The sequence below is a fragment of the Tasmannia lanceolata genome, unplaced genomic scaffold, assembly GCF_043159265.1.
Source record: "Tasmannia lanceolata isolate RefF3 unplaced genomic scaffold, GAP_Taslan_0.1 ptg000002l, whole genome shotgun sequence".
NCBI lineage: Eukaryota > Viridiplantae > Streptophyta > Magnoliopsida > Canellales > Winteraceae > Tasmannia > Tasmannia lanceolata.
Genome location: NW_027518679.1, coordinates 58,947,349 through 58,967,186, shown reverse-complemented (window position 1 = coordinate 58,967,186; position 19,838 = coordinate 58,947,349). Strand labels below are relative to the sequence as shown.

Below are 19,838 nucleotides of genomic sequence, written 5' to 3'. Positions count from 1 at the left end.
TATCTTGGCCGTCGGAAATAACTAGAGACGGATGGATGCTTGACACGTGTTGAAAAACTTTTTAGAACGCTGGCGCCTTTATACAAGGCGGTTTGGTTTGGATTTGAAATCTTTCTTTGAACCCAGAGTTCCTCGGGTTCGTTTAAATCTTGGTTGTCGCCAATATGCATAGACGGTGGATCCACTACACATGGACATCAATATGGAACGTTGGCATCTTCTAATAATACCACATCTCTGTATGAGATTCCGCCGGCGTACCCATTATTTCTGCTTACACCCTATTTCCGCCGCGCGTACCCCTTGATATTCCGGCGGCGTATTCGATATTTCAGCGGCGTACTCAATATGTTTGGAACACATGCTTGAACCCAGAAAATCCGGCAGCGTACTTGATATTTTGGCGGCAAACTCTAGAATCTGCCGGTGTACCCCATTATTTATGTTGACGTACCTATTATTTCCGCCGGCTTACACGCTATTTCCGCCTGTGTACACCTTAATATTCCGACGGCGTACTCGATACGTTTGGAACACATGTTTGAACCCAGAAAATCCAGCGGCGTACTCTATATTCCGGCGGCGTACTTGATATCTTCGAACGATGGGTGTTTCACGTACTTGATATTCCGGGGGCGTTCTCAGCCAAAAGGGATGTGAGAAATAATAAAATATTCAATAACATCGCCGTTCTCATTTAGTGGCCATAGCCCCCCAAATGACCAATGCTTAGGTATTTATGCTGACGTACCTATTATTTCCGCCGGCTTACACGCTATTTCCGCCTGTGTACACCTTAATATTCCGACGGCGTACTCGATACGTTTGGAACACATGTTTGAACCCAGAAAATCCAGCGGCGTACTCTATATTCCGGCGGCGTACTTGATATCTTCGAACGATGGGTGTTTCACGTACTTGATATTCCGGGGGCGTTCTCAGCCAAAAGGGATGTGAGAAATAATAAAATATTCAATAACATCCCCGTTCTAAGCGAAAAGAAACGTATTCAATAATGTTACCGTTATAAGCCAAAAGAGAAGTGAAAAGATTCTAAGCCAAACAATAACATTACCATTCTAGCCAAAAGAGAAGTGAGAAAATATTCTAATCCAAAAGAGACGTATTCAATAACGTTACCGTTATAAGCCAAAAGAGAAGTGGGGACCAAAAGAGAAGTGAAAAGATTCTAAGCCAAAAGAGACGTATTCAATAACGTTACCGTTCTAAGCCAAGAAAGAAGTGAGAGAAGATAATGATTGACTTTGAGTTGTCAGCATTCCAAAAAGTTCAGTTATTTCCGACGGCCAAGATAGAAACGAACACAAGGTTCTATCGGTTCAAATACACATTCAAACGAACCAAAAGAAGCCTCGTGAAGCGCACCAAGTTAATAGGCAGTAATGAAAAAGAAGGACTTTGTTGATGTCAAAAGGGTATCAAAGTCTTTTTACCTAGGGGCGGAGGCACCTACAGCATTAGGGGGGCCATGGCCCCCCCTTCGACTTGCAAAATCCCTTTAAAGCTGCATGGCTGTAAATGCATGCTTAGGTAGTTTAGTGGCCATGGCCCCCCAAATGACCAATGCATTCGAGGGTAAATTAATCCTGCCCCTCCCCCCCCCCCCCCCCAAGTATAAACTCCTGGCTCCGCCCCTAGGTAAAGTCGAGGTCCTTCCGGACTATTCCATCGTTCCAAAACGCAGGGATCTCAATTCTCAACACACTCGTTTTCGTGAACAGCAGGGAGCCGTCGATCTTAGGGTTTCGAAGCAGTTGCAGCTGCTCGCTCTCAGATTCTTCATTTCCTTCCCTCTCCCTCTCCCGTCTGCAATGAAACAGAGAAATCAGTGAGATCTTAGGGTTTCCTTTGTGCTGCTATCGATCTAACGCTTGCATAAATTATTTGGAGGAGGAAAGATGTTTGGGAGAGCGCCTAAGAAGAGCGATAATACGAGGTACTATGAGGTCCTCGGAGTGTCTAACACGGCTTCGCAGGAGGATCTGAAGAAGGCTTACAGAAAGGCAGCCATTAAGAATCATCCAGATAAGGGGGGAGATCCCGAGAAGGTATTCCCATTTGTTCCCTTCTCTTACACTTCCATCATTTTATACCTCTGTTTGGATTATTTCTATCATTATATTATTTACATTCGATGCCATTTATATTGAATATCTTGAAACTTATATAATTTTGAGCTATACTTGAATGATAGCGGTTCTGTGCCTGTAATTTACTTGCGTCCATTTAAAATTTCAGTCTTGATTTATCATACACGTATTTTGCTTTCAATTCCCCTTTTGTAAAGCTAGCATTTCCTTTTCAATAAATTAGCTTGGAATCTTCTGTTTTCTTCAATTCTGGATTATCTGAAGCATCCATCTAATTCTATCCATCGCTCAAGGCACTAGGTTATAAGTAGTTCCTTTTACATATCTTGAAAATGCCATTGCTTCCATGAATTTCAGATTTTTTCTATGGTTTTGATGGCATTTGTTATTGGGTTAGGTAGATTGCAATATTTTCACATCCGTCTTCTTTACTCTCTATGTATATATATATATATATATATATATATATATATATATATATATATATATATATATATATATATATATATATATATAGAGAGAGAGAGAGAGAGAGAGAGAGAGAGAGAGAGAGAGAGAGTAAAGGGTTTCTGCTCTCGAGTGCAAAAACAGGGGTTGTGATAGAACTGAGGATCAAGGGACGACAATCACTCAGGAGGCACCTGCAGAGATAGAAGTACAGAAAGATAAACGAGGAATTATCAGACACAGAGTCAGAAATAAACTAACATGGATGTCGGATTATGTTAATCCTTAGTAAAAGAGATACTTAGTAGTTAATGAGTGTATTAGAGGAGGATTAGTTAGGAACAGATCTGACAGATCCCAACTGAATAACAAACTGATGTAGCCTTTAAAAGGGCAAGTGAGCTGAAAAGAAAGTAAGAAAATTCAAATTGTTTTCCTTTCCCTCTCTTTTTCTTCTTCCTTTGTTCTCTCCCTCTTCTCCAATCTCTGTTCCATTTCAGATCTGATACCAGAAGGCGTATCAGGTTGGCCCACATTGTTGAGGGGATCCAAAGCATTCATTTGGAAGGCCCTTTCATGGATAGAGTGTCAACCAAAAATCAGCTCCATTGGATCATCTTAGGGTGTCCATTTGTGGGGTGAAAAATGGGCAGATTAGTGGACAAACAGTATCTGTCCATTTTCACCCCCACAAATGGACACCCTATGTTGATCCAATGAAGCTGCTTTTTGGTACACACCCCATCCATGATGGGGCCTTCCAAATTAATGCTTAGGATCACCCCAACAATGTGGCCCCACCTCTGTTTCCTGCACTCGAGCACAGGAACCCTTTACACACAAACACACACACACACACACAAAGGGGGCGTTGTATCTTAGGTTGTTCCTAAGAAACCATCTCCATAGGATCCTCCTAACCGTTCGATCTGTAGAGGCACAAAATGGACCATTTTGTAGACGTCCATTTTAAATCTCCACAAATCAACGATCCTATCAAGATGATTTCTTAGGTACACCCTATCTATGTTAGGTCCTATAGAATCAATATCTAACATAACCCAAACAACATAGGCAGCCACCCTATTTAAAAACTCTACCTCAACTTGAGCTCATAAACCATTTACTAATATACAAAATCCAAAGAAAGGGGAGAAAGAAAGAAAAGATGGAATTTCACCTACCAAGGTCGGAAAGAGCACTTTTTCTACGAGCAACTTGCCACAAGTCTCGGTTCCTAGCCTGAAAGGAACAAGAAGTCAGCAAGGCCAGTGGGTTGTGGTGGCGGGTGGGGAAGGGAAAAAGAACTCTGGAATTTCATATACATAGACAAAATCCATGGCAAAAATGGAGGTATCGGATACTAGGCATCAGTTTGAGTTCAAGATCGAGACCCAGAAGTAGAGATAAAGGCAAAGGTTGCAGCAGGAGGTAGAGACGGTTCAATATCACCCCCCAGCAATGTGGCCCCACCCTTGTTTCCTGCACTCGAGCGCAGAAAAGTGTTCAGAGAGTTCCCTGTACTGTAGTTGTTTATAACACCTCCCATTCGTCACTTTTTGTGGGCCCGCAAAGGTGGGCTCGCTAAACGAACCAATGAGAGGCTTTATAACAGAAATACAGCGCAGGGAAAATTGGGAGTGGAACCAAACAAATAGCCTATTCGCACGTTAGCAATCTTTCTCCTTGATTTTCTGCTTTTTAGCCCTTGAAATGGCAACCATTGTTGCCATAGTGGGAAGCGAGTGTGAGAAGCGATGTGGGAAGCGGAAGTGAGAAAAGAGAAAATGCGGGAAGCGGAAAGCTTTAAAGAAAGTAAATAAATAAATTTTGAGAATTGCCATTGAAAGTCAACATGAAGCATGTAATAAGCCTCATAGGAAGCATACAAGAAGTACATAGAAAGAGACTCAATATGAAGATATTCAGAATGGGCTGTGTACCTTCGACTCTTGGGAAGATCTCAAGAGAGAACTCAAGAACCAATTCCGTAGAATTGTAGTAGGTTAGGGAGGAAGGGATAGAACAAGGAAAAATTACATGTAGAAAAGAAGACTTCACTAATTAGAATTATAAGTTTTGAAAATTTACAGTTTCACATGTTTTATTTACGTAGATTTAATGTTAATTTTTTGGAAAAAGATCAACATAATTTTCAACTGAAACTTAAGATTAGTTTTCAAGTTTTAAATACACTCTTTGTTTAAATACACTCCTTCAACATTATCAAAAGGAGGAAATATTCTTTTAGGAAGAAAAATTCACCTAAATAAGAAGCATACTCTTAACTAAGAGGAAACACGTAGGAAGCGGAAGGGAAGCGTGCTTCCCCTAAATTTAGGAAGGAGAAGAACTTGGCTTCCGAAGCGAGTTTCCAGGGAAGCGAGCTTCCCATCCAACTAGGACGTTTCCAGTAACTATGGGCAAAACTACCCCTCACATGCGATGTGGCATATGGAGATTTGGTACGTCCCACTTCTGGCTCCTTTCAGTCTCCATAGCATCTCTCTCTCTCTCTCTCTCTCTCTCTATATATATATATATATATATATATATATATATATATATATATATATATATATATATATATATACTAGTGGGACACCCGAGCGATGCACGGGGCGAGAAAAAAACATGCTTTGGAATTATTTTTTTCTTTTAAAAAAATTGGATGCATTCATAAAAAGATTGAAGTTGGGAATGCAAAAAAATGGGAGAAGGACATATAGTTCTTATAAATTAAAACATGGATCATTTTTCTTATATTCAAAGTGGACACCTGAATAATGGTATAATTAAAATCATCTTATAAAATAGAGCTGAATATTTGAAGAACCAAAACACTTGCATTAAGTTTTGAATAGAAAATGAGAAGGTGATTGGTACATTTGGAAATAAAAGATCATAAAATTTGTGAAAGAAATCTTAATTTCACTTTTTACAAAAGGAATAACCGACGGCATGTGTGTGCTAACAGCTGAATATAAAGGCCCATGAATCCGCTTCCCATTTAAAGTTGGAAGCAAGAAGAACCTTTGCAATGCACAATGCACAGGACGACAAATGGAAAGCTAAATGAAACTGAGATATAGATGAGAGAAAATGGCTAGTATTTTTTTAATGGTAAAGAAACAAAAAAATTGTAAAACAAAGAATGGAATCATCAAAATAAGGTAGTGTTGATAATATTTCTTTAAATATCTATTATTATTGAAATTAGTATTGAATTTTATTCTGATCACTCTCACCATTTCTTTCATTTAAAATGTATAAATGTTTGGTACGACTAATTGAGTTGTATGAATGAATAGAAAACCGTCCAACTAAAAATAATGGGTGCAACACCAACATCTCCAACATACTTAACTTTGTAATGATTGTCTAGAGTACATCATAATACTTGTATACTAAAACAGAAATAATGGGTGCAACACCAACATCTCCAACATACTTAACTTTGTAATGATTGTCTAGAGTACATCATAATACTTGTATACTAAAACAGATAAAATTAAGGGAACATAATAAGCTGCTAGTAGTCTAGAAAGAGGGAGGAAAATGTGTGGCTTATCACACAAAAGAATGATATCCATTAGCCTAATGATAAAGGAGGAGCACCAAATGGATTATTTTGATCTTGCCCATTCCCATTCCAAACTGTCCATTGTGCCTGCAAATCCGCTCTTCCAATCCAAATAAGAACAGGTAACTTGATCCAGAAGTTGTGTCATTGGCTTAATAATTTATCTCTCACAACTGAACTTTTCCAGATCTGTCGTGCAAAAATATAGACATCAAATCCAATTTCTGTTTTAAAAAAAATACCTTACCATGTGAAAACTGGTATTCCAATGTTTTTGTTTGCCTTTCCTACATCTTCCAGCTCCTCATCTGCACCCAAATAAAAATTCCAAGTAAAAAATCTCACCCACTATTATATCTAATTTTCAGGAGGAGAATGATATATCCACCACTTGCGTTTGTCCTTTTCTGAATATGATCTCATTTATAGGAAAAAGACAAACAAAAGGGTTTGGGTTCATAAGGATGGACTTCCAAAAAGATGTCATCACTAATATTAAGGAATATCACACGACAGTGATAGAGAAAATTAAGAAGCACAGTTTCGATTTCAAGAGTCAGCTTTGCCTTTATATGAAAATTAAGAAGCAATAGTTTCGATTTCAAGAGTCAGCTTTGCCTTTGTTAAATTCTTTTAAAAGACTAACATGCCTTACTATTTATTTAAAAATACTCAGATCAATCAATCTGTCAAGACAAATATATGATTCTAAACATTTTATTTATAATATTTCTCATAACAAAAAAGAGTTTGTGGCTCATATTGAAGGGACCCTACAGGATCAACAAAACAACATTATAAAGTTATAAACACTAACAAATTTTGTGGTACTAATAGAAACTACAGAGACGTAAAATTTGTGGCAACTTTAAATAATCATAACAAATTCAAAGTTTTTTCTATATAAAATGGAAATTTGACAGTGTAAAAAAAAGCCCTTGAAATTTCATTCGATAATCTAAACCGCTCTCAACCATTGGGCCCATTGTGGAGTTCGAGTTCAAGTCAATTCTAAGATTAGTTTCATGTTAGTTGCAAGATTAATAACAGATTAGAGGTAATATCGATGTTCTTTTCTACAACAAACACAAATAAGAACCAAGAGTCTGTAAGCAAAACAATAAAAACAAAATTGGAGGGCAAGGATAATGGAACCTGAATATTTGATGGTCGTGAGAGAGAGAGAGAGAGAGAGAGAGAGAGAGAGAGAGAGAGAGAGAGAGAGAGATCATAGATCATGGATGATATGAAAGTTCTTGTTCTTTTATAGGATAGTACAGAAAAAACGTACACAAATAGGAACCAAGAGCCTGTAAGGAAAACAATAAAAACAAAATTGGAGGGCAGGGAAAATGGAACCTGAATATTTGATGGTCGTGAATAGGGAAAAGAGATACACAGAGAGAGATCATAGATCATGGATGATATGAAATTTCTTGTTCTTCTATAGGATAGTATAGAAAAAATGTTAGGAATAATGTTTCTAAAAATCCTCTAGTTTCGTAAACGCAAGGGAAACTAATATGGTTTTGATAATTGATACACAGGCGAAAATCCAGGGATAAAATCAGAGAGATTAGTAATATGGGTTTGAAAATAGATACATAGAGGGGCAAAAATTTAGGGAAAATATGGCTTTGCTGTATTTTTGGGGAGAAATCAGATAGATTAGCAATGGTATACCTTTGAGAATCTAATGACATCTAATTTTTAGAATTTTTGGGATGCATAATTGAGAGAGAGAGAGAGAGAGAGAGAGTAAATAGGAAACAATCCAATGTTGATTTTAACATAGGAGATTTGTTACTGATTTTAACGTGAGAGATCTAGAATCCCTATATTATAGGAAACAATCCCATCCTTTCCTGTGTGTGTGAGTTCTGTGAATCGAGTTATAAGAGTGTGTGTGTGTGTGTGTGTGTGAGAGAGAGAGAGAGAGAGAGAGAGAGAGAGAGAGAGAGAGAGAGAGAGAGAGAGGCATGGGATATGGAGAAGGTATGCTCGAGTTATATCTTAAAGCGGAAAGGGGAAGTTTTAGATGTTTTTGTTTTTGGAAAGAAATCGGTCTAAATTTGTAACGACCCGATTACGTCAAGTCGCTACGAGCAAAAGAACAACGCAAAAATCATGGAATTAAAAAAAAAAAAAAAGATAACCAACAACCACGACAAAAATCTTATTCCAAATTAAGTAAGTCTATAATACTAAGGGGCCCCTTCAATACTCATACTCCAACTGAAAAGTAAAGTTTTAATAACTAAAGTTCAAACTAAAGAAAGTCAAAAATAAAATCAGAAAATGACGCAAGACGTCATAGCGCAATAATCCATGACGCGAACTCGCCGATCACATAATCCCTTATCCCACGGTTTCTTCGTTTGCAAACGCTCCGCCATCTAACGCCTCAACTCCTGTGGTGGAGAAAACAACGTTAGAGCAGGGTCCTCTAGAGACCGAACAGAGTAAGAGAGACAATATAAAATGTGCATTCAATATAATCCAAATCCTTAGCAATATCTAGAAATAATAATAAAGACTGGAAAGGAATCACACTATCTATGCAATATAAATAAAAATGAGGAACAATGATTCAAGTTTATACTATGCATACAACGAGTATGTACAATGAGACAGCACATTCCCCAGGTACATCCAGCTTTTTCCCATTTGCTTTTCGGCCAGTTCTTTTCTGACCTTTTCCTTCTTACCGGTGCCCTTGCCGCACGACTACCCACTACCCCTGTCCAAAGGTAGTGGCGTTATGGACTTGGATTTCGGTCTCGCATTTAATGCCGAGCCGTTTCGGGGATACTATCCCTTTGGATGGTTTGCCAACGAAAGGCTGTACACGCTTCTCGCGTTTGCCTTTGGACCTTAGGTCCCAGGATGATACCACCACACCCTTAATTTCCCCTTCACTCTCTCCCCTGTATGATATGCAAATAGAGATTTTAAAGTACGTTACCTTTGCCTTGTTTTCCTGCATTCTTTCACATAAAGGTTAGAAACAGTTTATTATTAATTTCATTTCAAGTAAACAAGTATAGTGAGCTATACAGTTATCACTAAGAAAATTATATACGTAAGATTACTTTGCATGAAACAAGTTATATTGAAACCATTACAAAACAAGGTCTTGCTGTCACCTGCCTTTTCAAATTCTGAGTGAAGATAGAAACCGAAAAGTCCCAACAAGAATAGGAAGTGATCAACCTGGAAGTAAGGCCACACACATACCATTATTCTGAGTTCTTCATAAGCTTACCATTTTATCTTAAGATTGCTTTGTGAAGCCTTTCATTATTTTCCTTACTCCTATAAAATGGTCCTTTTAAGAGTGTTAAGTATACGAATAGACCTTTTTGTGAAGAACATGCCTAAATACATTTATTTCTCAAGTGAAGGTCTGTTCGTGAAGTGAAATATGTCAAAACACAATTGTGACTACCTTGCTTGTGAAGGTTTTCGCATGAAAATAAGACAAGACAATCTTAATTTGTGCAGTTATCAAAATGTTATTGGGCTGAAAATCAGCAACTGTTCATCAATCAAGAAAGGCAAACTGAGTCTGTGTATTTTACAAGATTTTGGAGTATTAAAATCAGCCGTTTGCTACACTATCCTAAGAAAAGACAAGTTATTTTTGTGTGGTTATCAAAACATGTAGTATTTAAAATCAACCACCTGTTATACCAAAAAAGACAAATTGTTGGTGTGTATTTATCAAACATGGGTGTGTTCAAAACCGGCAGGTTTGTGCGATAGAAATAGGAAAAGACAGGTTGATGATGTGTGGTTATCAAAATATTGAGTGTTAAATCTGCTGCATAAAATAAGAAAGATATGCTGCCAAACATGGGAACGCCCACATCAGCAGCCTCCCTGTTCTTTTCTTTTTGGGGAAAAATATATTACTCCCCCCCATAAGTTACCCGAGGCAACCCCTGTAGTAAAAGAGATAAACTTGTTATTCCTTTAAAGGGTTGCCCAAGGAGGAAAAAGGGCTGGATATATCACTTTCCCTAAGTATATTCCAGCATCTTTTTCCCTGTATGTTCATTCTATTTGTCTTCCATCTTAAATATTTCCTTGATTTACAGGTTTTGGGATTGCCATGAAGGTGAGGATAGAAGAGATTTGAATAGGTCTGATTCATGGTGATGTGGAGTTTTGGGTATTTTATTGAATGTACCTTGGGCACAAAATCAGAGGAAAATAAAATTGGGGTTTATTTTCTTGCTTGATTTGGCGTGGTGCATGAGAAAAACGAATATGATTAAGCATAAATCTGGGCATGTTATTTGTAATACATGTGATGTGTAAATCCAAGAATTTAAAATAAGAATACTTACTTGCTGTAGAAGAAGGATGGAGGTTGCAGAAGAAGAGAAGGGCTAATGGTTTCTTCTCTCTATTTCCTTACTTCTCTTCTCTCTCTCTCTCTCTCTCTCTCTCTCTCTCTCTCTCTTTTCTTCAATCTACTGTTGCCGTGAGAGTTTTGGGCGAGACTAAGGAGAAAAGCCACACAATGGCTTCTTCTTACTTAAAAGCAAACCCTACTTTCTATGTTGTGAGATTAATTCCTAAACAAATCTAATTAGATTTGCAAGCTTCCATTCTTTTTAGGTATCTTAAATGTCTACCTTAATGCTTAAGATAACTAATAAAAGAAATAAAAGAAACACCATATAATTTATTTTTCTTTTCTTTTTGGTAATGGCACTCCTAATTGTGGCCCACTGTGCATACGCCCACTTCAAATTCTAGGAGTTGTGCACGACCACTAGCTTGGGGAGGTTGCTATATCTCCCTCAATTTAAGTAAAATTCCAACTTTGCCCCTCATTAACAAGATATTACTCAAATACCCCTTTTTATATTATCTCCAAGTTAGGTTTAATAGTGTTGTTACTCAAATCCCATTTCAAAAATTCTTTGCCCCTTCTATTCTAATTGTGAAATATTTTCGCAGAAAATTAATTCTATGGAAGAGTTCTGATTATTTAATTGTGTTTAAGAATTTTAGGGACAAAATAGGGCCGTTGATTTCTAAGATCACTTGATCTAATGAGGAAAAAAAACGAATAAATGAGAATATCAAAAGATCCGAAGTCGATCCCATTACTTAATTATAGATCCTACGGTGCTAATGATCTAGATTTTTAATTTAGACAGGGATTGACAAGGGTAGGTCTTTACAAAATTTATGGGATGGGATATGGTCGAAAAGTGAGAGATCCGGAAGAGTGTTGCTTTCGATTTTGAAAGTTGGATATTGAGAGATTTTAGGAGACATGTCAAGCTAATTTTTTTCCCAGGTACTCTACTTACCATTGGTTTAGAAAGGATTTAAGATTCGTTTTGAATTTCTTTTTTTATGCAAACCTAGAGCAATAGCATGATGAACCAAGAAGTCTCCAGGACCTATTGCATTCAATGCTGGTCGAAGCATATGGTTATCCGGCTGGTTACAACCACACTGATCTTAGTAAAATGTGTCTGCCCATTTTTTCCCTCCACAAATGGTAGGGTTAGGATGATCCTATAGGGTTGATTTTTGGTACACACCCTATCCATGGAAGGGCGTTCCATATGAATACTTTGGACCCCCCCCCACCAAAAAAAAAAAAATTGTGGGGCCACATGTGTTTGTGAGCTTCTGCTCATATATGAGCAGCTGCTCACAAACCATTTCCTCTCTCTCTCTCTCTCTCTCTATATATATATATATATATATATATATATATATATATATATATATGAGGGCGAGGTTTGTGAGCTCGAGCTCAGGCTGAGCTAGAGCTCACAATACACCATCTCCCATAGTTGTTTGACTCATCTAACCCATTCATTCTATAGGACCTCTTATTGATAGGCTATCCCTAACAAACCATCTCCATACCATAATCCTAACCATTCAATCTATAGAAGAACATCTTCTAGCCATCCATTTTAAACCTCCACAAATCATAAACCTAACCATAACCTACAATCCTAACCGCAGCCATAATCCTAATCATAACCTATAGAATGAATGGGTTGGATGAATCAAACAACTATGGGAGATATGGTTTCTGAGCTCTAGCTTAGGCTGAGCTCGAGCTCAGAAACCTTTTCATATATATATATATATATATATATATATATATATATATATATAGAGAGAGAGAGAGAGAGAGAGAGAGAGAGAGAGAAAACGGTTCCTACACACATGTGTAGATAAGGTATCTACACACTAGCTTAAAATACAGTGGGGGCCCACATTGTTTGGGGATCCAAACCATTCATTTTTAAGGCCCTCACATAGATAGGGTGTCCACAAAAAATCAGATCCATAAGATCATCCTAACCATTCGAACTGTGGAGGCAAAAAATGGACTAATTTGTGAAGGTTTAAAGACATCCATTTTACCTCCACAAATCGTAGGGTTGGGATGATCCTATGGATCTGATTTTTTGTAGACACCCTATCTATATGAGGGCCTTTAAAATGGATGGCTTGGATCACCCAAACAATGTGGGCCCCCACTGTATTTTAAGCTAGTGTGTAGAGAACTCTCTACACATATGTGTAGGAACCGTTTTCTCATATATATATATATATATATATACAGAGAGAGAGAGAGAGAGAGAGAGAGAGAGAGAGGAAATGGTTTGTGTTAGATAAGCTATCTGTGCATGGCTGCACAAACCATAGTGGGGACCACATTTTTGGGGGGATCCAAAGCATTCATTTGGAAGGCCCTTCCATGGATAGGGTGTGTACCAAAAATCAGCCCTATAGGATCATCCTAACCCAATCAAAGTTGGAAGGGAAATGGACAGACACTATTTCTGCCCATTTTTCCCCTCCACAAATGGCAGGGTTAGGATGATCTTAAAGGGCTGATTTTTGGCACACACCCTATCCATGGAAGGGCCTTCCAAATGAATGCTTTGGATCCCCCCAAAAATGTGGCCCTATGGTTTGTGAGCCATGCACAAATAGCTTATCTGTGCAACTGCACACAAACCATTTCCTTATATATATATATATATATATATATATATATATATATATGGAGAGAGAGAGAGAGAGAAGGGTTGTTGGGCTCGAGCACAGAAACAGGGGGGTGGGGTCTTTGGGGGGGTGATCCTAAGCATTCATTTGGAAGGCCCCATCATGGATGGGGGGCCTACAAAAAATCAGCTCCATTGGATCACCAATGGGTGTCCATTTGTGGGGCCAAAAATGGACAGATACTGTTTGTCCACAAATCTGTCCATTTTTGGCCCCACAAATGGACACCCTAAGGTGATCCAATGGAGCTGATTTTTGGTAGGCACCCTACCCATGAAAGGGCCCATCAAATGAATGCTTTGGATCCCACCCAAAATGTGGCCCCACCCTGTTTCTGTGCTCGAGCGCAGCAAATGCATTCTCATATATATATATATATATATATATATATATATATATCAAATGAATACTTTGGATCACCCAAACAATGTGGGCCCCCACTGTATTTTAAGCTAGTATGTAGATAACTTATCTACACTAGTGTGTAGAAACCGTTTTCTCATATATATATATATATATATATATATATGAGAAAACGGTTTCTACACATATATATATATATATATATATGAGAAAACGGTTTCTACACACTAGTGTAGATAAGTTATCTACATACTAGCTTAAAATACAGTGGGGGCCCACATTGTTTGGGTGATCCAAAGTATTCATTTGATGGGCCCTCACATAGATAGGGTGTGCCCATAAAATCAGCTTCATAGGATCATCCTAACCCTTAGAACCGTGGAGACAAAAAATGGACAGATTTGTGAAGGTTTATACACGTCCATTTTACCTCCACAAATCGTAGGGTTGGGATGATCCTATGGAGCTGATTTTTTGTGGACACCCTATCTATGTGAAGGCCAATCAAATGAATGGTTTGGATCACCCAAACAATATGCCCTCCACTGTATTTTAAGCTAGTGTGTAGATTACTTTTTTTTTTTTGATCAGTAAGCTAGGGTTAGGCAGGACCCCTACCAGAATTCATTGATAAAAACGTAATTAACATAGCTAGGGGGGCTCAAACGCCAACAAAAAGGGAACACACTCCCAACATGGCAAAACCCATAAAAGATACAACAATACCGTAGTCCAGAGATGAGCTAAATTATGGGAGCAATGTAGTGTGTAGATTACTTAGCTACACTTGTGTGTAGAAACCGTTCTCTCTCTCTCTCTCTCTCTCTCTCTATATATATATATATATATATATATATATATATGCTGGTAAAAAACCCCGTGCGATGCACGGGCCGACAAAGAACTGTACGGACCACATCATAGTTTGATCCAAACCGTCCATGTGATGGAACACAACATCAATAAGTTGTGCCCGTAAAATCATTTCCATAGGCTGATCCTAGCCCTCCAATCTATAGAGGTTTCCATAATTAAAAAAGCATAAAGGAGGGGGGTAGGATTGAAATTATGTGGCTTTAATGGGTGCCATTGTTAAAAATCATAAAGGAGGGGGTAGGATTGAAAATATGTGGGTTGAATGGGTGCCTTTGTTAAAAAAAGTCAAAAAAAGTGATGTGTAATTCTCATAGAATTTTGGGAGAAATTCAAATAATTCTCTCCTTTTCTCTTTTGCTATATATATATATGTATATATATATATATATATATATATATATATATATATATATAGAGAGAGAGAGAGAGAGAGAGAGAGAGAGAGAGAGAGGAAAGTGTTGGTGAGCTTAAGCTCACCAAACTTATGGTGCGCTTAAGCTCCCCAATCACATGGGTTCCACATTTTCTGTGGTGATCCAAACCATTCATTTGCAAGGCCTTATCATAGATAGGGTGTGTACCAAAAATCAGCTCCATAGGATCATCCTAACCCCTCCATTTGTGGAGGACAAAAATGGGCAGATTTGTGGACAAACAATGTCTGTCCATTTTGACCTCCACAAATGGATGGGTTAGGATGATCCTATGGAGCTCATTTTTGGTACACACCCCATCTATGCAAGGGCCTTTCAAATGAATGCTTTGGATCATCCTAACAAAATAGGCCCCCATGTGATTGGGCGCTTAAGCTCACCATAAGTTGCTTAAGCTCACCAACACTTTCCTCATATATATATATATATATATAATGAGAAAAGTGTTTCTGCGCACGTGCGCAGGGAGCTCCCTGCTCACAAGTGACTTAAAAAGCCACCGATTGGTCACTTTTTGTGGACCCGCCATACGAACCAATCGGTGGCTTTTTAAGCCACTTGTGCGCAGGGAGCTCCCGTGCGCAAAAACACTTTCCTCATATATAATTTGTTTCTGTTTTTGCCAATTCTGTTAGATTATTCATGTTTTTGTAAATTCATTGGAAACCCCTGAAATCTTTTAACCCATTCTTCATTTTTGCTTGTTGGGTCTGTTAGAATATTTATAGTTTATTCAATTTTATTAGTCAATTAATTTCTTGCTGATCAAGGATTGTTGCTATATAAGCCAATAAAAAATGATTGTTGCTATATAAAGGTTCTCTTTTCTGGTAAGCTGTGACAAAACATCACAATGATGCATCCATGGCCTTTGAATAAATTGACTATTGCCTGTCTAATTTGAAGGCCACTGACCTTACAATCAGGTGTTAAGTTGAGAAGTGAGGTGAACTCATCTTGGGTTGTCTAACCAACTGGTGAGAAGCTCATGTTGTAATGCAGTGTAATTTCCTTTTTAAGTGTTAGCTTTGGTCGAGTTTGGAAATATAAAGTAACATCTCCATTTATTGACCAATCCCTTGATCCCCCACTGTTTATTGGAGAGCTACCTTGTGGTTGCTACTTGTAATTTCCTGCTTCTGAATCTGTTATATTGCTTGGATAGATGACACATCCTGTTGTTGTATGACATACTGTTCACAACATCCTGTTGCAGTTGAATAGGCCTTGAATTGCATACTTGTTTTGTGCAGTTCAAGGAGTTAGCTCAGGCTTATGAGGTTTTGAGCGACCCTGAAAAGCGTGAAATCTATGATCAATATGGAGAGGATGCACTCAAGGAAGGAATGGGTGGAGGTGCAGGAGGACATGATCCTTTTGATATTTTCCAATCCTTCTTTGGTGGCAATCCTTTTGGAGGTAATTTTTTCTTATTCTTTTTTCAATTGCTGCTATAGAATGGGATCATGATGAATTGAGTCGCCTGTTCGGCGCACCCAATCCAATAATTTATGCTCCAGCGCTTCGAATTGTTGTTGCTATTTTGTCTTTAGTAATGCATGCTGCAATTTGTGAAACAATCTTGTCCCATTCCCCTCTCCTATCTAATATTTATGGGAGATCCTAATATTTGATTCTTTTTTGGTGGCCAGGTGGTGGAAGCAGCAGAGGACGAAGGCAGAGAAGGGGAGAGGATGTGATCCATCCTCTCAAGGTTTCTCTTGAAGAGCTGTACAATGGGACCTCAAAGAAATTGTCACTCTCTCGAAATGTCATCTGTTCCAAGTGCAAGGGGTGAGTTACTCTTGATGGACTGTCATCCTCCTATAGTCTTATGCGGCTGGATGGTGATTCTAATGAACTGGTTTTTAAGATGATTTTAATGAACTGGTTTTTAATGGTGGCAGGAAAGGGTCAAAATCAGGGGCTTCGATGACATGTGCTGGGTGTCAAGGTTCTGGCATGAAGGTATCAATAAGGCACCTTGGGCCCTCTATGATCCAACAGATGCAGCATCCTTGCAATGAGTGCAAGGGTACTGGGGAAACAATCAATGACAAAGATCGATGCCCACAGTGCAAAGGTGAGAAGGTTGTGCAGGAGAAGAAAGTACTGGAAGTTGTCGTAGAGAAAGGAATGCAGAATGGTCAGAAGATAACCTTCCCTGGTGAAGCTGATGAAGCTGTAAGATTATATTTTTCTGAGCCCCTTGTGAAGATCCCTTTGACTTTTGAGCGGCTTAAATAAAGAGATTTATTGCCTGACTATTGATGGCTTGGGTATCTTGCAGCCTGACACAGTGACAGGAGACAGTGTGTTTGTGCTACAACAAAAGGAGCATCCCAAGTTCAAGAGAAAGAGTGACGATTTGTTTGTGGAGCATACATTGTCACTCACCGAGGCCCTATGCGGCTTCCAGTTTGTATTGACCCACCTGGATAACCGGCAATTGCTAATCAAATCGAATCCTGGTGAAGTTGTCAAGCCTGGTGAGCTTATTCTGACTGAAATTGCGTTAGTTCTTTATTATTTTTACATGTTATGTTTCTCTGACACCTAATATGAATTTTTGGTTGAAATTTCAGAACAATTCAAGGCGATAAATGATGAAGGGATGCCGCTGTACCAAAGGCCATTCATGAGGGGGAAGCTGTACATCCATTTCACAGTGGACTTCCCAGATTCACTGAGCCCAGAGCAGTGCAAGGCGTTGGAGAGTGTGCTGCCGGCAAGGCCGTTGTCGAGGCAGCTGACTGACATGGAATTGGATGAGTGCGAGGAGACTACGCTACACGATGTCAACATTGAGGAGGAGATGCGCAGGAAACAAAGTGCTCAGGCACAGGAGGCCTACGATGAGGATGAGGATGAGGATGCTCATAGTGGTGCACAACGGGTACAATGCGCCCAGCAATGAGAGACAAAGAAAGAGAGTTAATCTCATCCCACGCCCGTGCGCCCCCCCACACACATTTTTATTTTTATTATTATTAATAGCATGGTATGCAGGTTTTGTATTTAAACTGCTATTTGCTTTAATTTCTTTCCTGTTCTATTGATTGTTGAACCGGCATGACATTTTGACTGACGGTATCAATCTCATCCCACGCCCTCACCCCTGCAAACCCCCCCCCCCCCCCCCCCCCCCCCCCCCCACCACCACACATTTTTATTTTTATTAATAGCATGGTATGCAGGTTTTGTATTTAAACTGCTATTTGCTTTAATTTCTTTCTTGTTCTATTGATTGTTGAACCATTTTGACGGACGGTATCTATCTAATATGGATAATTTAACTAAGACTATGTATCTGTTAGGTAGAACTCACCCCTAAAAGCTAGCCATTGGAGGGAGGGTGCCCATTCCCTTATAATCGATCCCCGTCCATTTCAATTATCTGATGCGGGACTATTTGATTTTGTGTGGAACTCCAACAGTATCCATATCTGTTATACCTATGATTAGGTGGCGCCTGCCCCGGGAGATATGCCTGCCATTGAAATTCTTAGAAAAAGGAGTGTGAATAATAAAATAATAAATGAAAAGTTTAAAAATATCAAAATAGGCACTTCTCCCAAAGATGCAATTTCATCTTGATCTTACACTTAACCCTTACATTAGCCACCCATCCTCCTTTTTGTCGTCATATTTCCTCTATAATTAGTGTAGGCTTGTGGTGCTTACCAGCCATCCTAAAAGCAATTGACGATGGGAAAGGCGCTACCATTATCTTTATTAAGAGTCCAGGGGGCATTGCTGGCAAAAGGCCTATGACCACGCAGCCATATTCCAATCTGGGTCCACTAACCCGCTTAGGCCAACAATCAATCCCCCCCTCCCCAAAAAATAAATAAATAAACCCCAAAACAATAATCCAGGAGGGACTCAAACCTAAGACCTAGCTTTGGTACTACTTGTAGGATTGTGGCGCCTGCCGACTATCCAACAAGTAATTGCTAATGGGAAAGATGCTACCTGATGGGGTATGAAAAACAGTAGCCAGTTGGCTGTCGACACGTGGCCCCGGGATGGTCCACGCAAGCCCAACTGTTGCACAAGGGCAATCTGGTAACTTCCTGAAGAGTAGGTAAATTTAAACCTATAACAGGTCGACACCTGTCCTGGGGTAGGTAATCCAACCACCCCAAGTTTCCCTCTATAAAAGGCCTTCCAGGGCTCAGAATCGGGGGTAATAACTTCTCAACCACTACTCTTAAAATTGCTTTGCACTCCTGCTCATACTGACTTGAGTGTCGAAGGGCCTGTCCGAAGTAACGACTCCGGGTTGGTCTTCTGACCTCGTTTGCTCCTGTGTAGGGCTCACCTCCTTCACTTCGGCTCCTCGGGTCCTCCAGCTCAGCTCTTACGTCACTGCCGTATCTGTTACCGATTTTAGGCCTAACAGATTGGCGCCATCCGTGGGACCACGAACTAAAAGTTGTTCAAATCCCCTTACAAAATGGCAGGACGGAGGAATGCTCGGGTCCCAACTGCACGGACTACTAGAGCCGTGCTACCTCGCAGGACCAGGAGTGAGCGAATCGCCTCACAGGTGGTGGCTACTTCTGCTACAGCAGAGCAGAGCCCAGCTCGTTCGGAACATCTCAATCCCACGCTCACTCCGGATCAAGTTCAAGCTCTCTTTCAACAGATGACGGCTCTTGTCGGTCAATACCAACAGCTACTCCAAGCGCCTCCCTAACATCCTCCAGAAGTTCCACGACCTGTACAGGAAATGTCGAATATCCAAATGGGAGATTCGGCGCGCCACGGTAAAGACCGGACTCACCACTCAAGACAAGTCCATCACTCCAGAGCCAGGCATGCCCATACAGAACCTCACCCCCGCCGGAGGTTGTGGTCCCGCTCTGCATGAAAGCATCGAGCCCAGGAAGACCACGCGCAGCAAGAAAAATCTTGGCCTCGTCGAAGGAGTCCGGAAAGTCAGTCCGGCTCTGCGGCGAG

The 19,838-nt window shown here is 39.6% G+C and overlaps 1 protein-coding gene across 1 annotated transcript; it reads left to right on the top strand.

Annotated features, from left to right (window-relative positions):
• The first annotated feature begins 1,656 nt into the window (after positions 1–1,656).
• Positions 1,657–17,961, top strand: LOC143881704 (dnaJ protein homolog). The gene is made up of 6 exons (XM_077384958.1): positions 1,657–2,069; positions 16,127–16,292; positions 16,526–16,667; positions 16,781–17,057; positions 17,164–17,362; positions 17,459–17,961. Exons 1-6 carry the CDS (start codon positions 1,920–1,922, stop codon positions 17,788–17,790), a joined length of 1,266 nt encoding a protein of 421 aa, XP_077241073.1. The 5' UTR covers positions 1,657–1,919; the 3' UTR covers positions 17,791–17,961.
• The last annotated feature ends 1,877 nt before the right edge of the window (positions 17,962–19,838 follow it).